General features: G+C 40.6%; 2 protein-coding genes across 9 annotated transcripts in view; one reads left to right on the forward strand and one right to left on the reverse strand.

Moving 5' to 3' along the window:
- Positions 1–20877, reverse strand: part of KLHL3 (kelch like family member 3) — a 115001-nt gene that overhangs the window by 62437 nt on the left and 31687 nt on the right. For 6 of the 8 annotated variants that reach the window (XM_063168727.1, XM_063168729.1, XM_063168733.1 and 3 more), the window contains 2 exons: positions 14767–15360; positions 5680–5803 (listed from right to left, as the gene is read on the reverse strand). The gene's annotated coding sequence lies outside the window, so the exon portion shown is untranslated. Of the gene's footprint in view, positions 1–5679; positions 5804–13610; positions 13669–14766; positions 15361–20877 lie in introns of all 8 variants that reach the window. The other 2 variants (XM_063168726.1, XM_063168730.1) reach the window with 2 other exon arrangements.
- On the forward strand, positions 11069–12187 carry LOC134424558 (neuropeptide Y receptor type 6-like). The gene has a single exon (XM_063168364.1). It carries the CDS (start codon positions 11069–11071, stop codon positions 12185–12187), a length of 1119 nt encoding a protein of 372 aa, XP_063024434.1.

The raw sequence follows: 20877 nt of genomic DNA on the forward strand, positions 1-20877 counted from the left end.
CAGCTTCTGCACACGCCACAGACCTGCAGTCCTCCAGGTCACCCCAGCTGCCTGGAGGCTCCAGCCAGTCCTCTCAAACTCTGCTGGATTCACACCTGCTGAGGTAGCCAGTCATCACTTGGTGCCCACATTCCCAGGAGTTAGGTGCCTTTCTGTGTTCCTGGAATGTGCTTTTCCTTTGTCCTGGATTGCCAAGCAAATTGTATTCTATTTGCCGTCTGGATGGCAGTTGTGTTCTGTTAAGTGGGCAGTTTTCCTTATCTCTTCCACATCAGCTGATAACAGGCTATTGATTGTCACTGCATGGCTGATAAGAACTACAGCATCCCATTGGGAGATGTTCCACCCAGAGGGCGGAGCCAAGCATTCCTACCTGGTTATAATCTGAGATTCTGGAACACCAGCACAGCTTCCCCACTGGATTTCCCACAGGAACAGCAGCTGCCTCTTCCACTGGATCTTCAGAGGAAGAGACTGCATCTTTCTGCAGGATCCCTGCTCCAGCAGAACCACCACTGACACTCCAGGAGGGCTGCAGCCACAATTCCAATTGCACTGCTACCAACACCCTGACCCACAGGGTGTCAGGTTGAGTTCTGACTCTGTCAGTTGTTGTTTTGGCTTACTGCATTGTTTATCTTTTTATTTTCTTCCCTATTAAAGAACTGTTATTTCCTGCTCCCATACTTTTTGCCTGAGAGACCCTTCATTTCAAATTTTTAACAATTTGGAGGGGGGAGGTTTACATTTTCCATTTCAGGACAGGCTCCCGCCTTCCTTAGCAGAAACCTGTCCTTCCAAAACCCAGACATCCTTCAAGCTACATGAGCCAACCAGACCCAGGTGCTGCCACAGTGTGAGTGCAGAAGCAAAGATGAGCCTCAATGTGTGTGAGATGTAAACCAGAAACACTGCATGCAGCAGCCACAGCAGCTTCCCACAGAATTTTTAACTGCTTTTTGCTCTAAACTAGTAAATGCATAATATCAGCCTATGGATATAAAAATCCATAGGAAAGTGTCATGCCAAAGAAATACATGCTTTTCACTTTCTGACAAGGCAGATGCAGCGTGACATTTTTTCAATTCTGATAGCAACCTATAGAATAAAAAAGTCAGCAGCTGAAGTTTCTAAAGTAGCTGCTTTTTCAGATAAAAGCTCCACCTGTATCATTACCTAGAGGAAATGTGTTTCTCAAACCAGAAACATTGGCCAAATAATGCCAATCAAATAAAATGTCTTCATGGGACATTTTAATTAATGTGTTAGGAAGAAGGAAAACCAAATCATGTTCATCCAGACACCTTTCTAGTTATTCAGAAGAACTTATTCTACCCAGAGTCCACAGGAGGGCATTGCTGCTTAAGAGATTGAAAACCAGAGAGAGAGCTGAGCCTTCCAACATAATTTCCTGTGTTACCAAATATTCTCAGTAAAAGCTGATGCAGAATAAACTATTAAGGAATTCTTTGTATCAATTTTTGTCATGCAAGAAACATAACTTTTTCACTCTATTTAATGGGTCCAAACTGCCAGGATGGAAAAGGAATAATTAAGTTTTGGAAAATAGTGTGAAGGGCAATAGAAAAACATAATGAAGTAAGAAGTAGTTCATAAGTTATAAATATCTAAACCCTCATATAAATGCAAACTCATATCTTTTTAACTGGCTTCAACATCTTTAGTTACATCTCTGGCTTCTACTCTTGGCAGGCACTGATTTTTTTTAAGCAATTTATGTGTATCACTTGAATTTTTAATGAGTTTAACTATTTTTTTGGTACAGTACAAGGCTCTAGACTTAGGTTTAGTTTGACCTTTCAGCAGACAGAAAGCATTTTGAAGTTTCATGCAGACTGTTTGCTGAATTAGTTCTGCATTCACATTGAAAACTGTAATAATATCACCTTAGCTACACAAACATTTCACCCAGATTTTTCTAACTGTATATAGGTGGGAACAGTTGGGAATACAAGGAATTCAACCATAATTTCCCACATCACTCTGAGATATGCACAGAAGCAAAGATTTTTATTTTCATCATTTCAATGAGATAATTATTAGACTTTTGGAAGGCTCAGTCCTACCCAAACCAACACCTCAGGCAGAGTGTAATTGTGTTGTTCACAGGGAGCATTGCAAAAATACAGCAGCACCATGAGCATTCCTAGCCTGGCACTTTGCTTTAGTTACAGGTGCAAAAACTTCTGAAAGATGTACAGCTGTCCTTGGGAAGTCTTGCCTTTTTGGTGAAAGTTTCTCTTTCACTCTGTACTACTGTTTGCACTTTCATCTGCATAAACATCAAACCTGTGATCTTACTTTGGAGACTTTCATGAATTAGAAGTGACCAGGAGAGGGGTTTTTGTTGAAAAAGATTAAAAAATACTGAGAGGCAACTAGACAGACTTTCACCCCCCTAAAGTCTGAACATGACACTCCTCAGGATAAAAATCTCTGCCTTGTGTAAATTCAGATGGGGAATAAAACACTACCCCTCTCTTGTATTTGCTTAATGCAAAAGAAGATAACCTACAGATAAAAAGGTAACATGATAACCCACAGCTACTATTTCTTCAGTAAGTAGTATCAAAGTTTATCTGTTAAACAAAATCTTCTTGGAGCCCTTTTTAAGGGGACTTTGCTAAAGAAAGAAACACACCTTTGTGAAGGGTGAAGTGGAAAGTCATCAGAGAATTGAATTTGCATCCTTTTCTTTGGATTTAAGTTACCATTCTTCCTTAAACCCTGCCCTCCCTCCTCTTCCCTCTGAAGTTCAATTTCTCTTTTCCTCTTTCATCTTTTCCCTCTTCTTTAATAATTCATTATTTCCTTTCTTCTCTTTCCTAAAATTGTGTATAAAAGCTGGCCATAATTTGAAGTGATGGGATGAAAGCAAGGCAGCAAAATACAGTCTCAAAAGTCAAGATTCTTGTGAAGGATCAAAGAATGTAGTGATGCTGTCACAGATGTGAGAGGGGAGAATTTTCACTGTATCTTAGTCTGAGACAGACCAGGATCCAATCCTAAGTTTTGCCAAAGGAAGACCTGGAGCCAGCAACAATCTCAGCCACACTCTGATCTTTTTCACCTGCAAATTTTTCATTATGTATTTTCCAATTAAATTAAAATCTACTTGCTTTTATTTTTTTCCCCTTAGCTGTTCCTAGACTCCAACTCTTTCTCATTCTACAGAACCTCTGTGGAGTGGGTCTGTGGTGCTTTTGCATGACTGATGTTGAACTTTGTTTGAACATAGCAGGAAGAGCTGAGCTCTGAAGCTCAGTAAGTACCTGCCTGAAATTAGCTGACAGACATCCATGCTATTCAAGGAATCTTAAATGAGGTGGTGTAAAGTAAGACTTTCTAGACAAGAAATAGCAATCTAGAATTCCTGGTTTTAATCCAGAAAATCAAAATGCTTGTTACAGTTTGAAACATGCTGGAAAACTGAAACAGACTAAGATTAATGGGAAAAACCTTTTGATTATTTAAGTATTTCTTAATTAACAATTAAGACCCTGCAAGAGGTCATGCAATGAGAACAGCGGGGTTTTGTGCTCACAGTGTTGTTATGAAAAGACTCTAGAATGGGAAAGAACAAATACAAATTGTAATATTTCCCCCAAATCTGTGAGCTATTGAAATAATTAATTTTTTGGCAGAGATGACTTTTGGTAAAAGTGATTTGGAGAAGTTCTAGAAAACTACAAAGAATTGAATCAGGGTTAGGAAAGTGGAACCTATTATAAAATATGAATTTAGGCAGTCACACTCCTATTACAATTACTCATATATCTTATCTCTTTTTCAATGAGAAAAGTAACTTGGCTGACCCAAAAAATTAAGATGCTAACCTTTCAGCCAGGGAGTTTATTCATCTCCATCTCAGCTCTATGCCAACTGAATAAGCTCCAGAAATTAGCCAACAGTTCATGGCATGACACAATTTTAAGAATTAATATGTTATTATAAGTAACTCATTTATAGTTATATCAGATTTTTAAACAGTTGACTTTTCATTCTAGTCATGAGCTAATTGAGAATCCAAATTGAGACCAGGCATCAAGGATATTGCAAAGGTGTCCCTTAGAGCTATGCAGTATAATGAAGTGAAACCTAAACTCCAGGTAGTGAACATGAATTATTTTTGTGGCAATTATTTCCAATTAGGAAAAAACCTCTGAGTCATGGAGCAGGGTTTCAACTTACACATGTACATCCATGGAGAAAAAGTCCCAGTGCATACTTAGCTGTTGCTAGTTTGGTCACATTATGAGCTATTTACTGAGAATCCCTTACTGGGCTGTTGATCTCTCCACAGAACAGGAAAATGTGAGGGGAGTGTGTTTTTCCTCCATCACAGCTTATTATCTTACTTTTATGGCATTAACCAGCACATCCAACACTAACATATGAGATTTCCAATTATTCTTATTTACTTTTCTATGCCTCTTTGAAGTGCTATGAGGAACAGTATTTATTAGGAAGCAATAATCCAGGAGAGAGATTTGCAGGTGTTGATTGATAAGAAGTTCAACACGAGCCAGCAAAGTGCATTTGAAAAATCTGACCTTGTCCTGGGCTGCATGAGGAGCAAGCAGTGTGACCAGCAGGATGATGGAGGGGGCTCTCCCTCCCTGCTGCACTCTTGTGAGCCCCCACCTGCAGTGCTGCATCCAAGGGCTGGAGCAGCTCTGCTCTGGAGCCAGGCTGGGGGAGCTGGGGGTGCTCAGCCTAACAAGGGGAGGCTCCAGGGATACCTCAGAGAGTCCTTCCAGTGCCTAAAGGGCTCCAAGAGAGCTGGAGAGGGACTTTGGACAAGGCCTGGAATGACAGGACAAGAGGGAATGGCTTTGTAGTGACAGAGGGCAGAGTCTGGTGGGATTTGGGGAGAAATTCTTGACTGTATTGGTGGTGAGTCAATGGAAGAAATCACCCAGAGAAGCTGTGGCTGCCGCATCCCTGAAAGTGTCCTGGAAGTGACTTCCATCCCTGGAAGTGTCCAAGGCCAGGTTGGATGGATCTTGGAACAGCCTTATCTAGTGGGAGGTATCCCACCCATTGGAACTGGGTGATTTTTAAGGTCCCTTCCAACCCAAACCAGTCTGTGATTCCATGACCCTTCACAGATGTTACAGGTGTCTGCACCAGCTCTTGGCCAATCTGCTGTTAAAGAATTCCTTCATGTGGGAAGCTGAGAAATTGTACATGTACATCTCTACTAAATCTTTCTGCTTTCCGAAGAAGGAGAATGCAACAGGCAGAAACAAGGATGACTGCACAGGTACATAGGAGAAACAACTAAGCAAAAGCCAAAATTGAGAGTGATCAACCATCAGCAAAGATTCCTGCTGGCCAAGGAATCATGTAAATGCCAGAGCAAAGGGTGAACTTAGGAGTTGAATGGTATTTGAGGAGTTAAATATTATTTTCCACCAACAGGTTATTGCCAATGCTACACAAGTTATTTTACAAACTTTAAGTTTAAAAACCTATTATGGCACTTCACCTGTCACTTAATACTGAGCAATTTAGAAATGACAAGACCATTGATAAAAAGTAAATACAATTCTGCTATCCATTAACCTTTTTTGCAAACAGACACTCCAGCATTTGGCTGAAAAAACACATTGTGATCCCTCCTCCAGAGCCATGGGTCCCACTCAGCACACATACCTTTGACATCAGGATTAAACACACCAGGAGCAGCTACACCCACAAGCCTCTGATGCTGGATATGATCTAATTCACAACAGCTTACAGCACAATAAAGTCCACACGAGGCAGCAGGCTGATACAACTGTAAAAAGCAATGGATCATATGTTAAAGACTCCACTTTTTCCACAAATGAAGGACTGCATGCAGATTTATATTGGAAACAGAGGCATGTGTAAATAAGCAAAATGACCTTTGAAATTTAGAAATAGAATCAGAACATCTTTTAATTTTATTGACTTATTTGCTTCATAAGTAGATATGCATTTTTATGGCCTGTTCTGATGCTTATCTATCACATTGCATGTTCAGGTCCTGATTAACTTCCTGGGGTTACACTAAAACCAGAAGCAGAGTTTCTAAAATTGTTTGGCAAAGCTTTGTTTTTATAGTAATACTGACATAATCAAACTCAGCAAGCTCTAGAAATGCTTTAGAAAAATATATTCACATTTCTGAAAATATCAGAATTCCCAAGCCACCCCTAGAATAAAAAGCACTGGGTTAAACTACAGAGAAGGAAGTTTTATGGGGAGGTGTTAAGGCAGTCTTCCGAGCAGTCAGTTAGGCACTTGAATCCAAGATGTCACAGATGGTTAAAAAAAAAATCTGGACAAACATATCTCAAATGGACTCAAATACATGAAACGCAGGATGTTCATCTGGTCACAGGGTCACAAAGGCTCTTTCCCCCCTGCACCTATTTTATTCAAATACTACAGAATGACAACCAACTATATTTTAGATAATTAGTTCTGAATTGCACTTCAGTACAGCATCAGTATTGCTCATCCCAAAAATCCTACTGCTTTTTGAAAAACAATTCTCTTAAAAAACTGACTGAAATACTGAAAGTTAAGTGGACCCAGGTAAAAATGCAAGTTTATAGAGCAACTTCCCAGACTGCAAATCCTAAGAAAAGCAGTTCCTTTCCCACTCCATAAATGTTCATTCTAAATATTGAGTGAGTAAGCTGAATGCCTATTTTATAAACATGTCTACAAAACATATGGACTCCTACTGAAAAAACACTAAGAAAAATAAAGCCCCTTTTCACCATGTGCTAGTGCAGGGTGCCATGCCTTGCTTTTCAGGAATACTGGTTTTATCTGAGGAGTGCAAGCTAAAATATAGATTTATAATAAAAATCTGATTATCTTAATTGCAATAAAGCAAATTATACACTTAATAGCATGTGCATGCTCTTTCCAAGCAGCTCATTGTATTGCTGTATCAGTTAAGAAAGCAACATGCCATCTGCAGATGTTTATGTATGAAACCCTGCAGAGGGAAAACATTTGAACTAGAGAACAGATTAAATAATTGAAAATGAAATTGCATGATAAGGTGTTTGACAGGGTGGAGGGAAGCAGCACAGTGGAGGAAAATCCATCCCCATGACTACTGGTCCTTCCTCCTCCCTGCTCACTGCTGTTCGTCTCCTCTTGGATTCCAGAGCTGGTTTTATTCCTCAGCTGCCTTCCCACAGCCTGGCAGCCTCAGCACTGCTGCAAAGTGGGGATCTGGGCTTTGATACACACAGAAGGAAGGAGAGTTTAAGTGTGGCTTTAGGAGACATGGCTTTGCTCTGGACTCTTTCATACAGAAAGAAGATGTGTTTGCTGGCTCTGGGGGAAAAGAAAAATTGTTAAAGCAGTGTGGATATGACTTGAATTTTTCATCAGGTAAGAAGTCAGAAAATCAATAGAACTATGGCAAAAGTTACTGAAATATCTTATAAAGCATTATTTTATTCTCTATAACCTATATTTAAAATTGAATGTAAATTTTCCTCCACATTTTATCTGTGCAATACTTAGGAACTTAAGGTTTGTAATTGAAACATTTGTTGGTCACCTTGAAAGAATGGGACTGTTAATATTTAACACAGGTAAGAAAATACTTAGGAAAGAAAGCCTTTCTAAAACTCATTTTATTTTAAACCTTTCTTTTGCTTATGAACATTTCAGTAATGTTTCTGCAGACAGAGGAATGAAACAAGACTGGGGGTTTATAATATCTTACAGTGTTAAACTCTTACTGTGGTAGAGAATCTTTTCCAAAATGCATGGATTAGGGTTTGAAGCAATTAATTCTTTTTGTTAAACACTTCAATTCTGGTATCAGCTGTGATCCAAGGATGATGATTCCAATAACATTTATTTATCAGATTAAAAAATGCCAATATATATTACAATATAGTTCAACATGCTGTAGTAAATATTCTAGTAACTTATTTTTTAATGCTATGAGATGTTTACCAAGACAGGTGGATTTGTTTTATTGCCAAGGAAATGTTTAAATTGCCTCACAGAATGTTGTGTACTAAAGACTGCACTCTTTAACTCCCAGCACAAACCAAAGAATGAAATTGCACATTTTCCTGAGAAAAGGACAGTGTAGATGGAGAGTGTGCCTCAAACTGATGCAGCAAGTGAACTGGTTAGGTCAGTACAGAGACTTTTCCCAAATCCCAGAGAAGCTCTACCATCCTGAATTCTTGGGAGAGGACACTCAGAATTTGCTATCAAACTGTGTTGTGCATCCATGGAGAAATAAACAAGCCTAGCAAATAGTGCATAAAATATTACAAACTTGGCTCAGCCTCATGGCCTTTTGAGTCCCCCACAGCTTCTCCTGCTCACATAAAAAGCAGGCAAGAGCAGAGTTTGTCTTTGAAGGATCAGGTCTGTGCCAGCCAGGTGGACACCACAGGCACTGCAGAGACAGATCACCCCTGGGCAAAGCAGCCAGGCTTTAGATCCTCATCCTTCTGAAGTGGCAGCAAATCCCATCGGGGAGCAGCTGCCAATCTGCCATTGAGTGCCTCTGTCCTTCCAGCACAAACAGCCTTGGCTGTGAGAACCCCAGCCAGGCAGCCAGTGCAAAGGGGGTGACAGTGCCCTCCTGAAGGGGCTGCTTCTCATGTATTTCAGTCTATTTGTGATTTATATATATATATATATATATATATATATACCCAGCCACACCATCAGGTTCTGCACGTGGCAGTCAGTCAGTCACAGTCCCTGGCCTCTCTCCTGGCCTCAGGAGCAGAGCAGTTTGTGCAGCCTGGTGGGCACACTGTGGAGTACCCAGCTCTTGTTCTGACCCTACTGAACCAGGGACACCTGCAAGGGACTGCAAAATCTATCAGAGCCTCCAGAATTCCCTAGTTTTTGCAGCAGGATTGTACAGTTTTACATGTCATTCCCCAATGATATAAGGTCTCCTCAAGCCAGGTCTTATAAGCTCTTGGAGATTTATATCACACACAAGATAGCTCAGCTACATTAGGTGGCAGAAAATCAGCAGGAGAGCTTCTGTGGTAGTGTTGGAAACAGAAAAGTTTTAATAAAAGGCAAAATAACAAAACTCTACAGAAAAAAAAACTGAGCCAGGTGCAAGAGGTTCTTGCTCCTGGTAAAACACCTCACAAAAGTGATTAGTTTCTTTTTTTCTCTTCTCTTTCTTTTTCTAGTAAATTGCTTAAGTGAGACTTAGCTCCTGTCCAATTGGTTATCCTTAAGTTTAAAGTTAAGTCCCCAAAGTCTTATGAGGTGTCTTTTTACTTCTGAGCTTTTTTCCTTTTTAAAGAGACAAAAGATACTTTTGTCACTCTGTAAACAGAGAGCACATTCCTGTACCCCAACACAGCTTTAACCAAGCCAGGTACATTCTGTAGGGAGACTACAGGGCTTAGTGCTAGACCTGACCACAATTCAAGTCATTTTTGGGATGTCAGGGCCACACACAGTCACATTTATCTACAGCCACTTCCCACTTGAATAAGCTGATTGAAAAGATTATTTTAATCAGAATGAGAGTGGTAATAGATGCTCCAAAGGGGAGCATGGTGTTTTTTGGAGATTTTTAAGGATCCTAATTTGAAGCACCCAAACTTATGTCAAAGAAAAGTATCAGGATAAAGCAAACCAGGATATAACTCTGGCTGGAATATTCTTTGAGTGTCGGTGGGAAAACAACTACAGAATCATAATTCCAGTTTAAACCTGGGTTTAGTGTTTAATTTTGCAACAGGCAACCAAACTTTTAAGAATCATTAGTGATTGAATAATGGCAACCATTTCTGTGAAAGGGCTGACAAATCTGCAGATCTTTTTCTAGTAATAATAAAACATCCACCCATCTCTCCTTCTTTTTGCGTATCCTCTAACTTCCCACTGCTTCTTCATTCTCCTTTCTCCACAGGCTCTCAACACCATTACTGGGAGTGAAGAATGATCTCCTTCCAGCTAGTTTTCCAGTAATTTCACAGGGGAATTAAGGTGAGTTAAACTTGAGTTTTGAAAGATATATGTGTAGAACATACATCAATTATCCATTTTTAAATTTTAAAATACCTCTTTTCATACTTAGCTTTTCCTTTCTCAGGCTGGAAATAACCCCTTTCTGGCCAGAGAGCTGGTGAACCTTTAAATTAAGTTTTGCACTCAGTGATAAATTCAAACCCATCAAGATGTTATGTTGAACATAATTCTTCCCATTAATATAAGTTTTAAAACCACAGAACTGTTCTAATCCCAGATTTTTTAGCTTGACTCCTGTTTAAGTTAGAGCTGAAAGAGGAGTTATTTTCTGTATAACTACAATGTGAGCTTTATTTTGTTTACATTTTTCTCAGGTCAGATCTAGGAAAAAGGACATACTATCTTCAATGCATCAGTAGAACAGGAAACTCCCTTTTAGCTATCATTCATAGAGGTTTTGAATGCCATTTGATCTCAAGCACACATAACTTTGATTAATTCGGGAGGATTGAGTGTATTAACTCACAGTGCTTTGTAGTTCTAAAGAAAATCTAAGTGTGATGTCTAAGCTAGCAGAGTGATGGCAGGACCCAATTCTTCTTTTCTGGTAATACAAAAGCAACAGATTATCCTCATTGGAATCCATTAAACCTTCTTAAATCTTCAGCAGGGACAGATCTTAGAATACTTTATTCCAAAAAGCAAACTTCATCCCCAGCTGGTAAAAGAGGATTTGTGGGAGAGTGTCTGTTCAAGTTCAGTCAGAGCTGCTATCACAGCTGTTTCTTGTGCATCAGTTATAGATCTGTAGCACTGAGAGTGCAGAACCTCAGAGACGTGACACCAACCTCCTTCCACAGGGATGCATAAACCCACTGATAACCATCTGCTTTTCCAGTTCTCTAATTAATTATGTTAGATTTGCTCCAAACTTTAAGGACGCTGACTATGATAGACCCACAGTACTCACTGCTGTGAAAATCTCCATGCAAAGGTGATTTTAAATGCATTTAAAATTTAAATACATTACATTCTAAATAATGCAAGGTTTTGTCCATAGGTTGGAAGATGCTTCAGGATGGATAAAGCTGTTCAGCACCCCAGCGAGATCCTGAACCAAACTATCTCTAACATTAGCCTCTCCCAGTTCTTGAACTTTGATACATGCCACCTTTCCTCCCTTGCAGAATTCTTGCTAATTACAGCTTACACACTGGTTACACTGGTGGGGCTTGTTGGAAATCTTTGCTTAATTGTTATAATAAAGAGACGGAAAGAAGCTCAAAATGTCACCAACATTTTGATTGCCAACCTCTCTTTATCAGATGTCCTGATCTGTATCATGTGCATTCCTGTCACAGTGGCATACACCTTAATGGACCACTGGATATTTGGGGAGGCAATGTGTAAAATTGGCTCTTTCATACAAAGCCTGTCTGTCTCAGTCTCCATTTTCTCACTTGTACTCATTGCTATTGAGAGATATCAGTTAATTGTGAACCCCCGTGGCTGGAAGCCCAATATTTCACATGCTTATTGGGGAATTCTTTTCATCTGGGGGCTTTCCCTCATCATATCCACTCCTTTTTTAGTATTCCACCAAATAACAGATGAGCCCTTCAAACATTTGTCCTTCCACAGTGATTTCTACAAGAACAAGGTGGCTTGCATCGAGGCATGGCCATCTCTTACAGAGAGGCTGATTTTCACCACCAGCCTGCTGGTTTTCCAGTACTGCTTCCCACTGGGCTTTATTTTTATCTGCTATCTCAGGATATTCGTGTGTCTTCGAAGGAGAAGGGGTAAAATAGACAGGATGAGAGAGAATGAGAACAGGCTGAGTGAAAACAAAAGGATCAATATGATGCTGGTGTCAATCGTGGTGACCTTTGCAGCTTGCTGGCTGCCTCTCAATATATTCAATGTGGTTTTTGACTGGAACTACGAGGCACTAATGAGCTGTAATCACAACCTGGCATTTACAATCTGCCACCTTGTGGCCATGATCTCGACATGCATCAATCCCATCTTTTATGGATTTCTGAACAGGAACTTTCAGAAGGATTTGGTGGTGCTAGCTCACCACTGCAGGTGTTCAGCATCACAAGAGGAATATGAAAATATTGCCCTTTCAAACCTGCAAACAGATGCATCTAAGGGATCTCTGAAGTTAAATAATCCCCATGTGGATATATAAAATAATCTAATTGCAGCTTCCAAAATTCTGTATTTTTGCAGGCCTTTTTCTGCAGGTCTTGGTCATGTTGCCACCAAGTTTAGAGGAGGTCTTTGCCATTTAGTTCAGCAAAACCAGGATTATGCTCCCATTGGCACAGTCTTAGCAGGTACTTTATGATAGTATTAATGCTAGTAACACCACTTCCAACAGCCCTAAAGATCAATCATAATAAATTACAAACAGTATTAACATCTTTTTTAAATCCAGTTTTGAAGTCACTGGCATGCTACCTTAACTCCAATAAAAATGTTTCCATTTCAGCCACTGGTGGGGTTGTCCTTCCTAAACACCTGGCTTCCCCCAGGTAAACCCTGAACACTCTGCTATTCCTAATTTCAGCATCCTTTCACACACTGTTTTCTGGCATTTTTATTTTCCAGCCCCACACCAATCTGCAGTTAGAGGCAGTTCACACTGTAAGGAAGGCCCTGGAAGTTATCCTAAGACTCCACCACCTTCCTTTCAGCCCCCTCATGCAGTTTGCTTTGGCTCAGTACCAGTTCAGTCCAGAAATTGTATTTTAACAAGGGAAAAGCTAAGAGCTGGATTTTTTTTTTTTAATGAACACTAAAACAGAACCCATTTGATGTACTGCAAGTTTCACTCAGAATGATGTTGTTCAAGACGAAATATATATTTAGCATTTCTCCTAAAAGCATTGCATTCTCCAAAGCACCAGTAAAGATTCATTGTTTTCTCTCTTACCATCATCACTGCTCCTCACAACAGACCTTTTAGAATCTCCATTACCAAAACAACTCACTATGAATTCAGAATCAATTTTATTCTAGCTACTTACTCAGATTTCTCTTTCAGTAGAAAATTAAGTTTGCATTTAAATTTCAGCAATATTTTCCCCCATATTTCTGCACTAGCAAGAGGGCACACTCGAGCAGATGTGGTCATTTCTGTTCACAGAAACACAATTTCTGTATTTGAAAACATTTTCTTTTGTAACAGAGTGCAGAGAAGCCTAAAGGGATAATACTGAACACAACTCTTTTTAAACTAAAACATTTTAAAAACCACTTTCCAATGTGGCCATAAAAAAGTAGCCAAACTTCTTCTTCATCCATGATATAGTGGCAACATAAATAATCAGTTAATATGAGCTGTTTAAACACAGTCCTTAGAACACTTTAGTCCAAAAACTCACCATGCTTCCTCTTGATCAAATTAAATATAATTAATTACTTCTACTGCTAAAGCCCCTTCTATTTTTTCTTCTGAGTTTCAAAACCCCTCGTTCTAACACTTGTACATAAGGTCCCTTGTAAAGTATTCTCTAACTTTAGCAATTTATGAATGCCCACTTAAACAAAAAAAATTCACATTCACATTTCAGTGATCTCCTTGATGACTCAGCTGTGATGGAACTCACCTTAAGGCTGTGAAGTTCTCTAGCAGAGGAAACACTGCTTTCCACAGGCATCACGTTCCTAAAGGGTTTGGGCACAGCTCTGTTGTTCCAGCATTAGTTCAGAGCGTCTGCACCACCCTGCTCATCACAGGAGCTCTGCCACAAGAGCCCCAGCAGCTCCTGCAGATGCTCAGGTTTGTTAAGTGCCCCCAGATCCACACTGAGGGAAAAGACCTCGGTGAAATCTCTTCATGTCTGAGCCCTTAGAAGTCATAAGGGCAGCCCCATCACAATAGCAAGGCTGGCAGAATCAGTGACATGGTAATCAAGTATCTGAGTGATAGGTATGGATTAGCTTTGGCATAATTTAGGGGGGTTTTCTAATTAAATCAAGTATCATGCATTTGGAATTGATTACACAAACCTTAACATCACAGAAAAGAAACCAGGAGACAGCTAAATACTAAAAAAGCCCAGTGACCTGACTGCTGAGAGTATCTCACATTGATTATTCCTGTGAACTTCCACCCAGCTCACTGGGCTGCCTTTATTGCTGATACTCTTCATCTGTGTGCTCAGCACAACAGGCATTTCATTGAGTTAAGAGCAGCAACTTGCAGTCAGTGACCCTGGGGCTGTGCATGGCTAGAGGAGCTGGGCTCTGGCCAAGGGGAGAGGATGGAGCTGCTGCTCTCACCCCTGAGACCCCTGGGTAACAAAGTGATTCACTATCTTCATTGCACTTGGGTAAACTGAAAACAAATCTGATCCAGGAACTTCACTTTTCCTGGGGATCCCAGTGCCTGCACTGAAAACCATCTACTCCTGTCAGAAGGTCATCTCCTAACAGTGTTGTAACAAATGCTGGTGTCACACCTGCCAGAGGCTGGGCTATCAACTGAATTTCCCTGGGTTTGGAACACAAATCTCTATCACCATCTTCCTCAAATTTAAGTCCACTGTTTACAGCTTCAAGGCCCATGCTTAAAGCATTTTACAAGCACATGACATTCACAATTTACTCTAATTTATTAATACTAGGATAGCAGTTCAGATTACTCTCATTGGCAAATGTCTCAGACAGTATTTAAAGTTTGAATCAGGCCCAGCTGAGATTCCCATGTGTGAGCTTGGCCTGAGTGGCTCCCATCCCGTCCCCAAGCCCAGGTGTGCTTACTTTTACAGCAGAGGTGGTTTCAGTGTCATGTTCCAAGTGGTTTTAAAGCAGCCATGAAATGAATTCTGGTTCAGATAATGTGATGCTGATGGATGGTCTCTCTGCTGTCTCTCCATGGAAGTGCTTGGGCAGTATGTATTAGACAGGCAAAAAAAAGGAGATTGCCATCACTTTTTGTAGTAGCAATTGTCTACTCCTGACATCCTGATCAGAGTTAAGCACTCAATTTTTCCTTCCAGTCTGAAATGCTTGGCATAAGAGGGTTCTTCATTAGCAGGTGGGAGCTCTCTGAGCAATGACACTGCTTCAGAATCAAAAGTGAACAATAATACTTGTGCCTTGATTTCTCCTTCTCATTTCTTTCTCACAATTTCACTTGACTCAAGTGCTGATGGATGCTCCATTTCTGTCCTGAGCATTCAATCATCAAGCATCTCTCCTCAGAGCTGCACTTGAAGCAGTCTTTGTTAACAGAGCAGAGGATCCTCACTGTCCCAGATGCCGCTCTCAGTGCTGCACATTCTCTCCCTCATCCACTGCCTTCCTCTGCATCCTGGTCCTGAGCTTCCAAGCAAGTCAGGAGGAGCCAATTGACTGTGACAGGAATAGGAACAAAGAGGAATCACTTGTTTTTAAAGCATAAGTATTATGGACTCCAACATGGGGTGTGACAGCAGTAAATGGAACTGCAATACCTGATACTAAAGATTGCTCAAGCTAAACTGGCAAATGTTGCCCTGTCTTGGGTAATGCTGATGACTTTATTTTCCTTTGTTTTATTGGTATAGCCAAGTAGAAAATATACTAACAACATTTCTCAGCAGAAAGTTGTTCCCTGATGCAACCAGCTGGAGAACTGTGAGCTGCCTTGGGGAAGCAGCACCCTGGAACTAACTACAGAAACCTAGAGGGGGAGCCTGAACTCCCAATGCTATTCCAGCATAGAAAGTCTTTGTTTTTTAAAAAATAAAAACTGTGTCAGAGCTTTGTTTGAGTGGTTTGGTCATGCACACCAGACCGATGTATTTATAAACATCTTTGTAAATGAACTGTGTCCTTATATGTCTTTGTATTTTATGGTGGATTGGTTTCACTTTAAGCACCTATAACCTTATAACTAGGGTTAGATACTTGGGAACTGCCATTCACTGTGGAGATTATTCCATTGAGCAAAGAGCTCAATTGATTATTGACTGTAATCCTGTCTGTGGACAAAGGCAGTGCCAGTGCTGTGTGTGATTTAAAGACTTTGATTTCTCCCATTGACTGACAAATAAATATTGCCCTGTGTAAAACCATCCCCCTGGCCAGCTGGTGAATTGTGAATTGTACTGTCTGTAACTGGGGTAGGACATTTCTCATTCAAACAGGGCACAGAGCACCAAGAATCACCAAAAGGTCCAAAGGAAGATCCAGAGTTCCAAGAGAGAAGCAGAGCCTGCTGCAGATCAAAGGGATGACCCTGGAGGGCACAAAGGTACTCAGGAAGGGACCAGAGCAGACTTCAGGTGTGTGAGGGAGCTGCTGACCCAGAGGAGACAAATGAGGAGGAGGAGAGGACACAAAGACTGCTCTGAGGAGAAGGGGTGACCTCCAGAGATGTCCTGACAAACCCAGAGGGGTACAAAGCACACTCCAGAGATAGCAGTGTGCTAAGGTGATCTTCTAAAGCATCAGGATGAGAGAAGAGGGGGGAAAAAAAGACACATAATAAAATTAAAAAGCAACAGGGTATGTGACAAATAAGAAAAAAACCCTAAAAAATAGGAAAAGCCAGCTCAATTAAAGGAGACGGAAAGAAAACTTTTAAAAGCTAAAAGGTACAAAGGCACAGGAAGAAAAAAAATGAGAACAGGGACAGAAAAATAGATAACAGGGACAGAAAAATAGATAAAAGTAGAAACAGAAAAGCAATTTTAAAAATGAGAGGAGAATGAATCTGTAGCAAAGCTTTGAGAAACCTCACAATGAAGGAAGGGTCAGACAGCTGCAGAACTGAGTGGAACCTCACAGACTCCATAAACAACATTGTCCCTTCAATTCTATGCTAATAAGACTCTTAGAAATATTCCACAATGGCAACTGTAGAATTATCTTGTCTACTATCACTCATTTTTAAACAAGGTTCCTTTGGTTTCCATGCAAATGCACTGACTGATGCCTTTTATTTAATTTCCATTTCATTTCACTTCATTTCATTTCACTTCATTTCATTTCTTTCATTTCATTTCATAGATTTCTCCATTAGTCACAGGCTATTTACATAATGTGATGGAATTGGCACGTGTGGAGCTGCTCTCTGCAGAATTCACTTCACCCTCACACCTGGTGAGGAAAACCTGCTAATTCACGTAGGTGTCAGGGTTGTAACAATCCATGAATTAGTTCTTCCAGCCAGGAATGGCTACTAGAGCCACAAGAAACTCTAAAAATTTGAGTTCCTTCTAAAGAGAATCTCTCAACCCCCCCTTGGCAGCTCCATTTTTGGTTGGAGACTCCTGCAGTGTTTAATTGCATGGACTCAGACCTGCAGTACAGAGGCACAGATCTCCCAGGGCACCCTGGCACTGCCCAGGGCACCCAAATCTCTCCTGTCCTCAGTAAGGGCCAACAGACTTGTCTACTAACAAGTTACAAAATTATTTATTTTGGGACTGCACTTATTTGGGTGGTAGAGTTGTGTCAGATGAGTCCATGTGTTAATTCTACCTTGAAGCCACCTCAGGAATTGCCAAAATGAAAACTATTAAAAGCCAACCCATGACTGTAGCCTGATCAAATCCCCAAATTTGGCCAGTGGAAGCTGTTCAGTCCCCATCAGATTATTTGGTTTGGGGGTGGGAGTTGTATTGGGGTTTTGTTTGCTTTTCAGACAAATGCAATCACGTGTTGCATAAATCCTTACACATGAGAAGTAAACCTAGGCAAAAGTCAAAAATCTTTGTGTAAATGGAAGAAAGGAGATCCCAGAACAGTTTCTCCACAACTCCAATGCTTGGCAGACAGAGCCCCCAAAACCTGACCCACATTGAGGGCATAACCATCTTTTTGAAATGTTCTTTATCAACTAAAACCTGCTAAAATTTCACTTGCACTTAGGCATTCAAAGAAAACCACTGGCATACTGCACTGAGTCGTTGGCTGAAGGAAGGGAAGTCCTGTGACTGACTGGGAACAAGATTCCTGGCTTCCCATTAAAGATGAACTTGAGACTCCTTTAAAAATTTGCCCCAGAATTAGCATTGAATCCAAAAGCAAAATCTGAGTTGACTGGAAGGTCAGCAAACACAGGGGGATAATTGCTGCTTGATGTTCCAGGAAACCCAAGCTCTGACACTAAATTTAAAAAGAAAGCCTTTGATGAATGATAACAAAAACTTTCTTTCTTCCCATCCCCATCATGCAAAGAAACCAGACAGAGACATACTGAGGGCATTATGCAAGAAAAACCCAACAATCATGGAAGTCCGAGTATCCTGTTAAACTATTCATTGACACATAACACAAAAATCAACTATTTCAAGGGAAAAGTTGATTTTGGGGTTTTTTTGTTAGCCTAATTTACTTTGGTGACTTATCAATTTACAGAGTTGATTAGCTTTTGCTTTGAGCTCTTGCCTCTTTCTAAAGAAAAATACAGTGTATTAAGATTTTAGGGGTACTCAAGCCATGCTAAAAGGCTGAGGTGAGTGTTAAAATATTTTCAGTGTGTTTCTGCATGGAGGGGATCTGCAGCAGCTGTACAAAAAGCATCTGAGAATAGCAGCAGCAACTTATGAGCAAAAACAAATTATGAACAAAGAAAAACTATGAACAGTCAAATTAATTTAATCAAGGGTTACTGTACATCTGCTGCTAAGAAATAATAGCTGCCTCTTGTTTTCTTGGAAAAGCTAAAAAAAGTCAGCTGCTAGTTTAACAATTAAGTAGAATTTTAAAATATGCAGAATGACTGAACTGTTAAGGATGTGAAGGGGCCTCTTGATATCATCTAATCTAACCCCCATGCTCAGTTAGATAAAATGCTTTTTCTGAAGTATAATCATCAATTCACATAATTAAAACTTCACCAGGAAGCTGCTCTGGGTGGGTGTAGCTGAACCACCACTGACCCCACCAGATGTTTGGTGCTGCTCTGCTTCAGGGTCTCCCCACTCTGAAGGATTGGGGTTTTTCCTCTGTCCCGGTTCATGCTGCTGACAAACTGGGAGCTGAATTCTCTCAGAAAAACCAAAATCTCTCAGTGGAGACCACTTCAGCTGCCAGCACAAAGGCAGAGGTGAGCAGAGATCAGTGTAAGAGGTGGACAGATATTCATGAAGAGGAGCTGCTGGTGGAGGAGGAATGAGCTTGGTACATCTGGGCAGATGTACCAAACAAAAAAATAATTTTGTTTTCCTTTTTTTTTTTTTTTGTCATGCAAGAGACCAAAGCAGGGCTGAAATCAATAGAAATTCATTTCCTGCCCACTTCATCTCTGGGATCCTGATGAGTTTGGAAGTTGATATTTCAATAGAGAAACAGACACCAGCAGAACCACCTTAGACAAGCAGAATCCAGAAATCCTGCAAATTACTGCCATCTGCATTTTATATTACATATATCTAGAGGATGCTTGTCAAATTTGATCTCCATGAATATCTGTCAACCTTTTATACTGACTTCACTTGCTTTACCAGGAGAGCAATCAGCGGGTCCCCGAGGCAGGCATTACTCACATGCCACCTTTAACAGTCAGATCAGCACCTGTTTGCTCCACAAGCTGGAGCCTGGTGCTCAGCATGGAAATGAGATGTGAACACAGCTCACAGCCTGGCCCCAGCTCCAGCCCTGTCTTGGAGAGGACCTTGCTCACCATATGCTACACCTCCGCTATTTCTAGCTCCCAACTCTATTGGAATTGTGATGGAGAGATTTAGAAATAAGGCTTTGGTGCCAAGATGTCTGCTCAGCACACCATAAACCTTCCTTGCAGGTAGTTGAATCAGCACTGTGCTATTACAGCACAGGTTCACGCTCCCTGCTCTTCCTTTACCCAAGTCCTCAGACCTACTTTTACCCACTTTGCTTTCTCTCCTGCTCTTCTTGCAAACCTGTGTGTCTGGATTTAAATTTGCTTTGGCTCTGACATTATTTAACCAGATGGAAAGAAAGCTAACTTATACTCTAGGCAATGAAATGAGTCCTTCACTCCTTGAACAGCTCATTCTGCCAGCACAGGTAGACCTGGCCACCCTGTGCTCCCCAGCCCCTGCCCAGCCCTCTGGGCACAGCTTCCACATAAAGTCAGGTGGAAAATCAGGTACTGACAGCTCCTTCTTATCAAAAGTTGCCCACATCCCAGTGCCAGCTTTAGGCAGCACTAAATATAAAATAACAGTTCCCCTACAAGCATCCATTTCTAGATAAATTGTTCTAAAGAATTTTTGGTAGACCAAACATTCCTCTCAAATCAAATGATTCAGGCTGTATAAAACCCATTCTTTTAACCCTACTGTTCAGCATTTAGGTTAATCTCCCATCTAGTTTTAACATCTCAGCAGTCATCCTCCTGCAAAAATGAACACTCTGCAGTCCTAATCAAAAAGCCTTGAAAGGCTCCAGAATTCCCAGGGGGTGACAGAGGTACAATGGATTTCTCCTTCACACAGCAAGGAACCCTCTTAAATGTCCCCAGCGGCAGCCAAGACAAATCTGGCTCACACAGCACTGAGTACATCAAATATGAGCCACTTTGGTGCCAGAGGTGGGAAATGTGTTATTATCTGGGATGCTTACACAAAGAGGAAGGTTTCTCCTGGGCTGAGTTTCCAAAATACACATATATATGTTTCATATATATATATATATCCCACATGTATTCATATATATACATATGTAGTCATATATACATATGTATTCATGCATATATATATATTCTGAAATGTATATGAGAAATGGATTACTCCTTCTCAAAGCTCATCACATTTCTAGAATCCTCCAGCGCTCAGTTTGCTCTACCTGGATTTTCAGTTGCCCTTTCCCTCCCTTCTCTCTACCACTCCCTTGCTTACTGGGAAAGAATAGAGATCATATTTCTCACAAGATTTAGCAAGAACATCTACATGATAC

The sequence above is a fragment of the Melospiza melodia genome, chromosome 14, assembly GCF_035770615.1.
Source record: "Melospiza melodia melodia isolate bMelMel2 chromosome 14, bMelMel2.pri, whole genome shotgun sequence".
NCBI classification, from domain to species: domain Eukaryota; kingdom Metazoa; phylum Chordata; class Aves; order Passeriformes; family Passerellidae; genus Melospiza; species Melospiza melodia.